Genomic DNA, 14,728 nt, shown 5'->3' with positions numbered 1-14,728 from the left:
CTCACTCACTCACTCACTCACACAGACACACACACCTGCTGGTACACACACACCCTCATTTAAGCTGTGTATAAAAGAGTGTATAAAAGAAACAGACACGGGTAATCATAAAAGCTCTGCCAGGTGTGTGTCTGATACAAAAACACCCATGCGCATGGATATACACACACACCTACACTCAGCTCAATAAAGCCCTAATAAAGCTGAGATTGGACTGCCTCCCCCAGGAACCATGGACCAGGACCTCATCAAGCTGCAACACACAGGCACGCACACACACACACACACACACACACACAAGCCCCTCACACACACACGCACACGCACACACACACACAAACACGCACAAGCCCCTCACACACACGCACACACACACACACACACACACACATGCACGCACACACACACACGCACAAGCCCCTCACACACACACACGCACGCACGCACGCACGCACAAGCCCCTCACACACACACACACACACACACACACACACACACACACACACACACACACACACACACACACATACACAAACAGCTTTGTTCGGCTCCATTAAAATCCTCCACGTCTTAATCGATGAAAGGGTCAAGATCATTAATAAAGACACTGCAAACTGTGAAATACAGGCTAAAGGGAAGTCTGCTGGTTACGTGTCCTTTTGTTGCCCATCTTTTCAGACATGTCCCAGTCGAACGTAGCCAATCGTTTCATGATCTTATGGAATCGGAAGGTGCTGCCCAGTATTTGGTAATGCTCTCCCTATGTCAGAAGTCCCGCATGTCTCGATATTGACCCATCACAATTCCATTAGCTAGAGAGAGCAAGCGCGATAAGAGCGTGGCGGTACTCAGCGTTTTGACACTGCGTATCTCTTAGCCACATAGTCCCCTTCTGTACAAATATCACTGTAGGCCGTTTCAATTTATTCTTCCAATTCAGTATGATCTTGAATTTGAGGCCAGACGTTTTTCAGAAGGGCATTGTCGGGAACTTAAGTAAAGTACCCGGCAGTGAAGGTTCAAATATCATTCTGTGGTTTACTAGCTCCTGTACCTCAAAACATGACAAAACATTGGACAAACACCATTACTACCTCACTGTCCTCTAGTGGATGCTTCCCTTCCCTTCCTCCCACACACTCTGTCCTCAGCATTTCTCTCCCCTGTATTTTTGCCAGTCGCCTTCGTCCGTATTGTCTAAGTGCCCCCAAGGTTGCCCGAGGTCTGCCGTGCCAATGAAAATCCAATGCCAATGAAACTTTAATTAGCCAGCCACTGTTTCAGGCACAGGCGGGTAGTAACATTTTCACAAAGGTCATCTGGCGCTGCAGTCTGTGACACCCGGGTCCTCCTCCCACCCCAACCTGCTCCAACCCCACCATAATGGCATCCTCCCTTGGCCCGACGCCTTGTCCCCCAGGGCTTCATGTTAAACTGAAACCTCTGAAATGAGCTGTTGCAGTTTTCGGAAAATGAGGAGTCCTAGGGGGTTTTTCAACCACCTCTCAGCCACCCGAGTTATTATCAGTATCATGGGGTTGTCTGACTCTGCCTGTGTGTGTGTGTGTGTGGCAGCATTTTCCTCTCAGAGATTAGTCTTGAAAACCCGACCCTAGGCAACAGTGACTAGGCAACAGTGATTAGGGTCGGGTTTCAATGACAGACTCTGTTGGCAACTTCTCTAAAGAAGAAGAAACAATGATCCGGGGTGAGTCCTCTTCGGACACACAACTCTCTCAGCAAATCACGATTCCAGAACGTTGCGATACGAAACCAGAGTTTGCAGTGATTTTAGGGAAGGTAGTTGATGCAAACTAGCCTCTTGCATTTCACATTCATTAAATATTACCCCCGTGATATCCATTAAAAAATATATATAATATTCCAGCAGATAAGGCACTTAAGGTAGTCCATCATATCCAATGATGACTTCCACTACTGCTTGTGGGTTCGTTGGTGACTGTACAACCCGATGCGGGATGCACACTCTCTGCCACGGAAAGAGCACACAAAGGCCTGTCCTGTTTAGGCCAGTGGTCATATGTCTTCTCTGTCACTTTGCCCACGGCCAACTGCACTCCTTGAGTCCGCGCCAATCTGGACGGAGACAGGGTTTATCCCCAACTTCTTTAGCGGATGTCTTCAGTTGGTCCTTTAGCCTCCTTTTTTCTGACGGCCCAGTTCTGGCTGTCTGTACAGCATCTTTCCGGGGAGGCGGTCCTCTGGCATCCAGACGGCATGGCCCGAGCCATCTAAGCTGGTGGTGGTGTGAAGTACACCTCAATGCTCCTGCAGTTGGTTCTCTGTTCTTGCCATGTGGCACACGGTCCTGCCAGGTCACTTTCAACATGCGTTGAAGCCATTTTATGTCAAAGGACTCTAAGTGTCGGCTGTAGACTATCCATGTTTCACATCCATGAAGGAGTGTAGATACACACACTGCCTGGTAGACTGCAGCTTTGGTGTGAAGGGGATAAGGAAGTGAGGTAGTTTGTCTATGCCTAAAGGGTCCGTCTGCGGGATGGAAACCCTGGGGCTGCCCAATCGCTTGGTAGTCAAATGGATCATAAAGTCTCCCGTTGAAACCAGACCCTAGTCACTGTTGCTTAGGGTCAGGGGTGTTCGAGACAACTCCGATTACTATGAGTCCTTGTGGTGTGCTGAGCCATGCCGGTTCCCGAGACAGGTTCACGGGGTCACACACACTGTGGAACAGCCCCAGCAGTCCAGGCCCCGTATCTCTAAAGTAAACACAGTGCCGCCAACTGACGCATTCTTGAGAGTGTGCCATATCGTAGCTGCTGATTGGAGGTTGTTACACGCCGGCCTGAGAGATGCTTGGAAATGCCAAAGTTCTCTCAAATTGCAGCGGCAACTCCTACATGAAAATGAACTCCGCTCCGCTCTGTGACCGTAACGATACGGCGAGCTACAGTCTCCAAAGAGTCCTAACACTCATCTACTACAACTTCCTCTACTACTTCAAACATAGCCAAAAGAAAAGGGAGTGAATAACAACAATGGCCACGGAGGTTCTAATTCTACGCAGTTGGAAGAGCAATTAATGGGATTTGGGAGTGTGCTTAATCTATTTTATTCAATTGGCTGAGTCTGTAGCTCTCCAGAACCATCAGCCTGATATATGGGCATGGAGGAGCAGCCAGAGAAGGGGGTTTGGCTGAACACCCAGAGCAAGAGAGACCTGGATGGAACAGCCGGTTACCGTTAGAAAAATGCCTGGACCAAGCCAGGCAGGTGGGGCACAGGGCCAAGCATAACCCACACATGGGGTGTGTAGCCAACGCTAACCCCCGAGCCCTCTTGAGCAACGGGAGACTTTATGATCCATTTGACTACCAAGCGATTGGGCAGCCCCAGGGTTTTCTTGTTGCAGTCCACCACCCAGGAGAGGTAGAGGGGCTGAACCAGCCCGCTGGTTCTTTTGAGTAAAGAGCATTTTTAAACAAGGCGCTCGAGACCAGACATAGGGCCCACACCTGGAATAACAGAAGCATTCAAGCTCACATTCTCCCTGCCAGTGGTCTAAATCCATAACTCAAACATGTACATTGCAAAGGACCCCAGAGCTTCCCTCCCTACCCTCCCTTCCGTCCTCCTCCCTTTTGACTTCTTTGTTTTCCACCTCCCTCCTGCTTTCATCCATCCCGCCCTTCTGGATCTCTGCACCCAATTTAAGCCGCAGTCCAGCTACAGCTGTGCTCTCTATCACACTGCTTTCCCTCGCCCGATCAAACGGAGAGAAACCCAAATCAAGAGCTAAAAAAAAACTTTCCCATGTGTGGTGAGGGATGGAGGAGTGAAAGAGTGGGGAGTGAGAGGTTTGGGGAGCTCCACACAGCAGAGGAAGGAGGAAGGGGTGACCCTGGGACCACCTGTTCCACAGAGCCTCTGCGATCCGAAGCGCCACATTATCCATCGTGACTCTGAGGCCCTCTGTTGACGCGAACCGGCCAGCTATCAGAGCCTCCCCGATCCCACGGGCTCCTTTTCAACAAACTGCCAAAGAGATGAAGTGTGAGAAAAGACACTCCAGTCAGCCCAGACTCGGCTCCTTCGCCTCCGTCATCGTCGCCCTACACTTTCAGTCCAGCTCCGCCTTTCCTGGCCCTTTCTCTCTCTCTCTCCGTCTCTCCCTCTCTCTCCTTCTCCGTCCAGTCGACCAACTCCGCCGCACGTCCTTCAGAACGGACCGAGATAGCAACGCTTAACCTCTGAGGCAGTGAGGCAACCGCAGGAATGCCCATGCCGAACTAATATGTTGTATCCTCCACAACATTGATTTGGAGAGCAGTTGCTGTGCAGTGGCTGATATGCCCCCAGGCAATCTCCTACATTATTTATCCCTCAATTACTGTATACATGGTATCGGGACAGCTTGGCTTTTCATAGGCACTCCCTCTGTTTGTTTCTTTACAGCCAGTTACAGCCAGTACACCCACTCTGCTGGGAAGCGTCAGGTAGCCTAGCGGTAAAGAGCTTTGGGCCAGTAACCGAAAGGTCGCTGGTTCGAATTCCAGAGAGGACTAGGTAAAAATCTGCCGATGTGCCCTTGAACAAACACTTAACCGTAAGTCACTCTGGATAAGAGTGTCTGCTAAATGACTAAAATGTCAAATGAAAGCTCCACCCCATCCATTACAGGTGCAGCAGCCGTCAGCCTTAAGACTGGTTGACGTGAGGGCAGGAAGCCGAGCGCCCGGGACTCTACAGTTTCCCTCCCAGATGCTTTGACACTCTCTGTCCCTTCCCCCTCTTTCTCTCTCTTTCCCTTTCATCTGGAGTAGTGTGGAGAAAGCAACACAGATGAGATGTGTTCATTTGTGCGTGTCAGACAGAAATGCGTGGCATGTCGGCTTGACAGGTTGTAGACGGCCGTGGACAAACAGGAGCTATTTTGGAACGCTGAAGCCTGAAAGAGAACTGTGGTACTGTGGAAAATAGCCATATGCCTATTACTCATTCTATTAAACACACACACACACACGTACGTACAAACACACACACACACACACACACACTGCCATTTTTCTCTCCCACTCACTCCATTAAAAGCACTCCATATCTATAGTGGAGCCCCTGTAGTCGCTCACTCTCGCTTGTTCTCTCTCTCACGGCCTCTTGTTCTCTCACTCTCTCTCTTGTTCTCTCCCCCCCTCTCTTTTTCTTTCTCTCTCTCCCTCCTGCCCTCCCTGTGGGTGGAGAGCTCTGCGAGCTCCAATCTGATGATCGGCCAACATCTTTCACCAGCACTACCTGTCAAAAATGCATTTTCCTGTGTGTGTGTGTGTGTGTGTGTGTGTCTTATTTTTGGCCTGATACAGATCCTGGGTTGACAAGGACATCACCACTAAATCATTCTCAGGTCAGCTGCAGGTGCTAACTCAACCATGGCCGACACTGCTATTTAACACTGGTGATGCTCAACCATGGCCGACACTTGTCAGGCTTGCCTCAGTCAGAGCCCCTTAAAGGTGACGAAGGGCCAGATCCCGGATGGGTGGCCAACAGAATCGTAAGGAGGAAATGCAACCCAAGCTTGGAGTTTTTTCCAGCCCTGGGCCAGTTGACATGTCATCTTGTGAGTGAGCCAGCAAAGTATTGGCCTAATTCACCGGGTCACAATTTGTCAGAGGGCCGTCGTTGCCAGGGGAGCTATCACAATTCATTTCAAATGCAGAAACGTCAAGATGACATTTAGAAGTAGAACTGTTGTCTTCCAGCAATGGGAATACGTTCCACAGTGGGTGGGGCCAGCGGGTGAGGAGGGCCAAAGAGCTTAGACCTACAGTTCACAGAAAACCATTGTATCACCTGATAGAAGCAGGGAGAGAAGAGCTTAAGAACCGACAACGGTAACATCTTGTACCGTGGTAGTGCAGTGGCCCTACTGTGGGATATCTTCAAAGGGCAGGTCCCTCTACAGTACACAAGTACAGCTCAGGAGAGTGGCTCGTGATTGATTTTGATTCAGTTCTACTTGAGTGACCAGCGGGTCTCCCCCCCAATGCCAGGTGTCCATCAGGATAGAGCAGGCTAGTTCAGCAGTGCGCAGCACCTGCCTGTCTGTCTCTGCAGTTCACTGTGAGACTGGGCCTGCGTCCTAAATGACACCCTATTCCCTATATAGCTCCCTGGGCTCTGGTCAAAAGTAGTGCACTATATAGGGAAATATAGTGCCATTTGGAACACAACCTGGGTCCCCTCCCCTGCCCTTAACCCTCTGTTCTATAGTCATAGAGGAAGCTCCCATGATCCCAGGTCAACTGGTCCTAGTCCTTAATGGCCCACAGCACTAATAGCTGTGATTTGACCCCTGTCTGTCAGGCTCACCTTTAGAGTTCTGAGGGGGAGTCGGTTGAGCTTGCGGGTCAACCGGAACGTGGCACTAACGCAACCCGGAACGTTGCACTAAAGTATGGCGCCATCTCTCACTTTCAATCTATCCCTCTCCCTCTTCCTCTGTCTACCACTCTCTCTCTCCCTCTAGCCGTACCTGCCCATTCAGAATATGTGTAAAAACAGTGACACCTGTCTCTTAAATTACCATCAAACATTCAGTAATATAAACGCAAAACTCAAGAGATGAACTGACACAGACGCCACACAGCCTGGGTCTCCCATCTGCCTCTGGGGTCCACAGCGGGATCACTTTCTTTTAATTTCCTCCTTTCAAACTCCTCCCCAAACCTAGGGGCGCAAGGGCCTGTCAGACCCCTCTTCAGATACCCTGGGGTGTTTACACACACACACACACACACACACACACACACACACACACACACACACACACACACACACAGAGGAGAGAATGTGACTGTATCCCCTAGAGGTTGTGGTTATACCATGTGGTCAGCAGAAGGGAGGTAGGGAAACACAGACATGGAGCAGAAACTGCCTGGAGCTGTTTCCCACCTACCTGTCATGCCACTTCACACGTCTACTGCAGCAAACAGACAGCGAGGGCGCTTTGGAGAGCCAGCGGGGGGACAACGCCACGCTTGGGTGGTCCGCCAGTCCCCCTCACCCCTCCTCCTGCAAAGCTGGCTCTGGTCTGCTCTCCATGTACGAACCACTTCACCCCCAGCGCAATGGCGGAAATATGCCTGGATCATTTCACCCAGAGAGGGGAAAAAGGAGATGCAGATATTCAATGGATCCAATATGATCCAATGTCTCGTTGTCAGGCCTCCACCCGAAAAGTAGAAGCTGCGGTTGAGGCTAGGCACCATGCTTCAATTCCTAGAAAGCTTTCGAACGAATGACGTCTTTTACAGTTGCCTCAATTTGTGCAATGTTCAACGGCACAGAACCACAAATAAAAACCTGTATTTTTATTGGCCGGGTGTCCTTTTTAGTCTCGTCGACTCGAATTATTAATTGGATATGGCGGTGGAATGATTGGCAGAGAAAGAGGAAGGGAGAAAGAGGAAGAGGAGGAAAGAGACACTGGCATACCACATTTGACCATATAATAGCACTCTCAGCTTTCCAAGAAAACATCAATTGAGACATTTATGGTCTGTTTACATATATTTCCGAAGTTTTGTACGCAGAACACTGGTAGGAAACCCGTATAAACTGTATGTATGGTCATATGACAATATTTTAGCTTGACAATCATTCTATTGCACAATTTCTGATATATCACATGCATTTGTTATATTTTCCTGCATAAGTCAAATCCGTATTATGCCTCTAATGCCATTCATTACAATTAGGCTGGTTTGGATGTCCTCTCCGCCCCTTGGCAATATGTGTAGAATAGCAGGAAGTTTGCTTTAGAAATGCCAAATTCTCTCATCCTCAATTCAATATATGTAGAATACCATGAAATGAGCTGTAAAACTGCACATTTTCCTCTCCACCCCATGGCAATATGTGTAGAATAGCATGAAATGATCTTTCAAAATGCCAAATTCTCTGAGCCTCATTGCAAAATGTGTAGAATAGCAGGAGGTGAGATATTAAAATGCTAATTTTTCTCTTTGCCCCATGGCGAAATTAGTAGAATTGTAGGAAGTTAACTGTTTCCCCGAGAGAGAAACTGTGCCACCGCAGAGAGAGATAGAATTGGGAGAGGGACAGAGGAGGAGAGGGAACGAGGGACAGAGGAGGAGAGGGAACGAGGGAGCGAGAGAAAAAGAGGGAAAGAGCGAGATAGGGACTGGGTGAGGACTGACTAGGACCATTAAAGACTGAGATGACGGAGACCGACAGTGATTGAAATAGGATTAGAGGAGACCGGCTCGAGCAGAGCGACAGCATCACCAGTGTTAAACCTGGGCTTCACAGGGACTGTCTCTGTCACATCAAAGTCATGGAAGAGAAGCCGCCAGCACGGTGTCCACACACACACACACACCTTTGCATGCACAAACATATATACGTGGCTCGTACACGGCTTGTGTTCCCTGTTTATTTCCAATATTCTCCATGATGGGCTCGATGCCTGATTCAGCCTTTTCTTTTCATCCCACTCCTGGTGTCTTTGTGGGGTATTTTTGGATCACAGACACGATGCATTGATGAACCATCTTTAACAATTAATGAGACGACTTGTCTCCTGGTCCCAGTGGACCCAAACAAAGTTCTAATGAGAACTTTCCCCAACCCCATGCCAATCAGAGGCCTTTTTAACTGTTTCCCAGAACGAGCCGACTGTACACACACACACACACACACACACACACACACACACACACACACACACACAGGCTCTTGCTCATTTTCGCACATACACACAACCAGACACGCAGAAAACACATGCACACCTTAGTTAGTGCTACGTTAATGTTACAATCAATGTGTAACTTCGTTGAGTTTCCAATGTATGTTCAGTTTTTTCTCTCCATCATAGTTAATTTGTCACGTGCACAGGACACGGCAGGTGTAAACGAAGGCTTTTTCCTCAACAGTGCACCATCAATAACAAACATACAATGTTTGCTTTGAGTATATCAATGGCATCAAATATATGCACCAGCCCCGTGTTGAATCCAATCTTTTCTATTGCTCATGGGAGACGCCCTCGAACTCCCTCGAGGGAATACAAATCCCCGTTGATATTTCTTACCAGGTAAAGTCAAATTACCCTGTGTCTCTCGCTCCCATAAAATACAATCGACTGATTGGTATCAATGAGGCTAAGTTTCCGCCTGCCGGGCTGCGTCCCCAATGGCGCCCTGTTCCCATAGAGGTGCACTACTTTTGACACCAGGCATATTGGGAACTGGTGCCATTTGGGACGCAGCCACCGTCAAAATTACCCTGCGTCTCGATCCCATCAAGACAACAGTCTGATTGGTATCCAGGAGTCTGAGTGTCAGGCTGTAGTTTTTCCTCTTTGTGCTCATCAGTTCATGCCTGCCACCCACCCCACCGCAGCATGCAATAAATAGAGTCTTCGCTGTGCGTTGAGAAATGGCACAATTATCCCCCGCTGGTGAAATATGGGCCAGGAAGCTGCACACTTCCCTATGTACACACACGCACGCACACACACACACACACACACACACACACACACACACACACACACACACAAGGGCAAGTACAGGCACGCACGCATACACACAGGCACAAACACACAAGCAGGCACACACACACAGAGCTGCCTGATGCCGTCGTCCTCTAGTCCACACACAGTCCATAACGATGGGGTTTTTGCCACAGCAAGTCATAGTGCAGTTGTTTGATTAATGGGAGAGATGAAGTGGTAGTAGACATTCCCGATGTGTCAACTTCCTCTGTGTTTATTTCCCAGCAGCGGTAATGGTTATCAAGAGAGCAATCGTGCCTCACTACATTTATACATTTTTAAGGCCAAGTGGAGGTTAGAGAATTGAGAGAGGACAAAATAGCCTACTGTAATGGTAATAGCACTACTGAATTCTAAGAATATTTCCGATGTTATGTCCTAGAACCATTCCACCGAGTAATTCGGCTTCTCTCTTCTCTTCACAGATATGGGAAAATAGTGTCAACCAAGGCCATCCTGGACAAGAACACCAACCAGTGCAAAGGTATGTCACCAAGGTCTCTGTATCCCAAATGGCACCGTATTCCCTAGGTAGTGCACTACTTTTGACCAGGGCACTATGTAGGGAATATAGGGTGCCATTTGGGATGCAGGCTGAGCCTTGTGTTAGCCACCGAGAGCCTTGTGTCTGCCACCGTCCACGGCGCAGCGATCACTCATCAAAGCAGATGTTGTCAGAGGAAGCGTTCGGTGCCAAGCCCTGGCATGAGCACAGACCTCAGTCGAGAAAGCACCTGCATGTCGCAAATCAACGATTTAGCAGTTACCGCTAGCTGGATGGAGGTTAATGACTAGGCCCAACAATGAAGATCGCTCGCCGGAAGGAAGTCAGACGATGGGCAGTTGTTGTGCAGCCCCTCCCTAGCTACGGCCCCGTAGACTCTTTTATCTCCCCCTCTTTCAACCGGGTCTTGGAAAACAGCGTTAGCCTGTGCTGTCTGTACACTCACCAGGAGTGTCATGTTGACACATCAAAACCAAACGACGGAGCCGTCATATCGGCGGCAAATGTTTCAATCGCTAATCAAGTGCACATATCCAATTAGAAGGAGAACAGGCAAGTACGATGCAGTTAAACGTTCTTTAGTATCGCTCTGGTCTTACATCTCAAGGTATTCGTAGACATGTTCCCCGCTTCAGCCGGTACGGTACTGTAAATACATTTCCGTAGTTTTCCTTCTGTTCACTCTCCTCTGACGGCTGCTACACACTCAAAACGGAGCGACAAAAGTGTCGTAGATACGGTCCATTCCAGAAATTTGCCGGCAGCTCCGTTTGCGTACGGTGTGTAGACCCATTTCATGGCCAGTCGTAGAGGGGGAGAAGAAGAAAAACAACAGATTAGTCCTGAGGTGTATGGCAGCACTGTTTAAGCGCTACTGAAGTTCCATCAATACTAATTGTTTTTTGCAGCCTCTTTGCTCTGTATTGCCGCCCCCCTTCGAGGTGATGCCTGCTTCCGACCGTCCTTACCTGGATGGAACCCGCCCGTTGTGTGACGGGTCAGATGTAAAGGGAAAACAACCCTCCATGATTCAAGGCTGGAGAAGCCTCGGATTGGCTTAACCTCCTTTGTGTGGGGCGGCAGGTAGCTTAGTGGTTAAGAGCGTTGGGCCAGTAACCAAAGGGTCACTGGTTCGAATCGCAGAGGCATCTACCGTAGGTGAGAAATCAGCTGATGTGCCCTTGAGCAAGGCACTTAACCCGAATTGCTTCTGGGTAAGAGCATCTGCTAAATGACTAGAATGTCCATTTGTTGCTGGTGACTCATGTAGGCAATCAGAAGTCAGCCTGGGCCCCTTGTTAGGAGGAAGGATGGACCCACGGGTGGTGGAAAACAGGAAGAGAGGATTGAGGGAGTATACGGACACATCAGAGGTGTGAAGTAAATCGCAGGGTGTGGAGATGAAATACAGTAGAGCCTCTCTGAGTCCAGGGCACTGGCCTGGTGAGCTATGCTTTGGAGGGCCAGGCACTCGGCTCTGCACTCGCGGGTGGGGGGAGACCAGTTTCCCATACCTCACCTGCCTGGAATGCAGCGCTGCCGAGATGCCAAAAGCCAAGCATAAGCATCTGTATTTTACGAGTGGAAATGATGGTCCAGCCCTGTGCACCGAGGGAGGGGAAGGGGGAGTAGGGCAGAAAGACGGGAGAGAGAGGGAGAAAGGAAGAGAGGCCACAATAGCTCCAAGGCCTCATCAGAAGCCATGTGTTTCTGTATAAATGCAGATCTCTGGCTTACCCCTACCATGTAACCTATGTCTCTGATCACTACTGACAGCCAGGGCCTCATTCCTTTCATACTGATGTTGAAATACATGTGCAACATATTTCAGATTTTTAGAGAGCTTGATACAGAGTGCCTGTGTTTTTTTGTCTTCTTGACCCCGACCAGCATTTTATTTCTTAAACTGAAATGATTTTCTTCTAGTGAGACACCAATGTTGTAACATACCCGCTCAACTTTTTTTCATGATAGCGTCAAAGTTCAGAGGTTACTCCAGTCTACTCAATCTGCTTCTAAACAGATTTTTCCTTTCAAAAGCATGCTCTCTCCTCCTCTCCGTCCTTGTAAAGGTGAATGCAGGAAGGCGGGGTACGGGTTGGAGCAGGTTTCGTATCCATCATAAGAAGAACACCGCGTCGCCCTGATCCGGTATCACTTTGTTTTCAGTCGTCTGCCCTTTTGACCTGGCGCTCCTTTAAATGTCAGAGGCAGTGCTTTTTCAACACGGTGGCACCACCAGACAGACACCGAGCCGGGAACAAACCAGGCCAATCCTCCCTCCTCTCCTGTGTTATTTGTATTTAGTTCAGCTCAGTGAGAATGCAGCAAAGCGCAAGAAAAAGGGGAAGGGTGCAGGAGGTCAGCAACCAGTCATCTCTGGGAAAGATTAAAGAAATGCGAGACACACTGAGATTGAAGCGTGGGAGAGGAACCTGTTTGTTGTAGAGAGACCGAGATATGCTGGGCACTGATGTACCCCACACACACACACAAACAAATGCACTTGCGCACGCACGCACACACAATCACGCATGCATGGATGCACTCATTATACACACACAATCACGCGAGCATGCCCAGTGGTGTAAAGTACTTCAGTAAAAATATGTGAAAGGACTACTTAAGTCGTTTTTATGTTTATGGGTATCAGTACTTTACTTTACTATTTACATGTTTTGAATACTTTTACTTTTACTTCACCTCATTCCTAAATAAAATGATATACTTTTTACTACATACATTTTCCTTGACACCCAAAAGTACCCGTTACATTTTGAATGCTTAGTAGGTCAGGGAAATGGTCTAATTCACAGACTTATCGAGAGAACATCCCTGGTCATCCCGAGTGCCTCTGTGCCTCTGATCAGCTTGGTTTGAAGAAATCAATTGTGGGAGCAATTATTAGAAAATGGAAGACATACAAGACCACTGATAATCTCCCTCGATCTGGGGCTTCACGCAAGATCTCACCCCGTGGGGTCAAAATGATCACAAGAACGGTGAGCAAAAATCCCAGAACCACACGGGGGGAGCTAGTGAATGACCTGCAAAGAGCTGGGACCAAAGTAACAAAGCCTACCATCAGAAACACACTACGCCGCCAGGGACTCAAATCCTGCAGTGCCAGACGTGTCCCCCTGCTTAAGCCAATACATGTCCAGGCCCATCTGAAGTTTACTAGAAAGCATTTGGATGATCCAGAAGAAGATTGGGAGAATGTCATATGGTCAGATGAAACCAAAATATAACTTTTTGGTAAAAACTCGTCAAAAACTCGTCAACTCGTCATGTTTGGAGGACAAAGAATCCTGAGTTGCATCCAAAGAACACCATACCTACTGTGAAGCATGGGGGTGGAAACATCATGCTTTGGGGCTGTTTTTCTGCAAAGGGACCAGGACGACTGATCCGTGTAAAGGAAAGAATGAATGCGGCCATGTATCGTGAGATTTTGAGTGAAAACCTCCTTCCATCAGCAAGGGCATTGAAGATGAAACGTGGCTGGGTCTTTCATCATGACAATGATCCCAAACACACCGCCCAGGCAACGAAGGAGTGGCTTCGTAATAAGCATTTCAAGGTCCTGGAGTGGCCTAGCTATTCTCCAGATCTCAACCCCATAGAAAATCTTTGGAGGGAGTTGAAAGTCCGTGTTGCCCAGCAACAGCCCCAAAACATCACTGCTCTAGAGGATATCTGCATGGAGGAATGGGCCAAAATACCAGCAACAGTGTGTGAAAACCTTGTGAAAACCTTGTGAAGAAAACATTTTACCTCTGTCATTGCCAACAAAGGGTATATAACAAAGTATTGAGATAAACTTTTGTTATTGACCAAATACTTATTTTCCACCATAATTTGCAAATAAATTCATTAAAAATCCTACAATGTGATTTTCTGATTTTTTTGCTAATTTTGTCTGTCATAGTTGAAGTGTACCTATGATGAAAATTACAGGCCTCTCTCATCTTTTTAAGTGGGAGAACTTGCACAATTGGTGGCTGACTAAATACTTTTTTGCCCCACTGTACAGCGGGGAGAACAAGAACTTGATATACTGCCGATTTTACAGGTTTTCCTACTTACAAAGCATGTAGAGGTCTGTAATTTTTATCATAGGTACACTTCAACTGTGAGAGACGGAATCTAAAAAAAATCCAGAAAATCACATTGTATGATTTTTTAGTAATTCCTTTTCATTTTATTGCATGACATAAGTATTTTATCACCTAACAACCAGTAAGAATTGCGGCTCTCACAGACATGTTAGTTTTTCTTTAAGAAGCCCTCCTGTTCTCCACTCATTACCTATATTAACTGCACCTGTTTGAACTCGTTGCCTGTATAAAAGACACCTGTCCACACACTCAATCAAACAGACTCCAACCTATCCACAATGGCCAAGACCAGAGAGCTGTGTAAGGACATCAGGGGTAGAATTCTAGACCTGCACAAGGCTGGGATGGGCTACAGGACAATAGGCAAGCAGCTTGGTGAGAAGGCAACAACTGTTGGCGCAATTATTAGAAAATGGAAGAAGTTCAAGATGACGGTCAATCACCCTCGGTCTGGGGCTCCATGCAAGATCTCACCTCGTGGGGCATCAATGATCATGAGGAAGGTGAGGGATCAGCCCAGAACTACATGGCAGGACCTGGTCA

At 48.0% G+C, this 14,728-nt stretch overlaps 1 protein-coding gene across 8 annotated transcripts in view; it reads left to right on the top strand.

Annotated features, from left to right (window-relative positions):
- The window catches only part of LOC110488444 (RNA-binding motif, single-stranded-interacting protein 3), a 350,151-nt gene that overhangs the window by 173,406 nt on the left and 162,017 nt on the right, over positions 1–14,728 (top strand). For all 8 annotated transcript variants that reach the window (XM_036970692.2, XM_036970690.2, XM_036970694.2 and 5 more), the window contains one exon: positions 9,985–10,043. In XM_036970692.2, the coding sequence (XP_036826587.1) occupies positions 9,985–10,043 (59 nt within the window). The remainder of the gene's footprint in view (positions 1–9,984; positions 10,044–14,728) is intronic.

This window comes from Oncorhynchus mykiss, chromosome 30 (assembly GCF_057628025.1).
Source record: "Oncorhynchus mykiss isolate SJ-2025 chromosome 30, ASM5762802v1, whole genome shotgun sequence".
NCBI classification, from domain to species: Eukaryota; Metazoa; Chordata; class Actinopteri; order Salmoniformes; family Salmonidae; genus Oncorhynchus; species Oncorhynchus mykiss.
The sequence above is the reverse complement of the archived record's forward strand: the minus strand, read 5'-3'. Positions and strand labels throughout refer to the sequence as shown.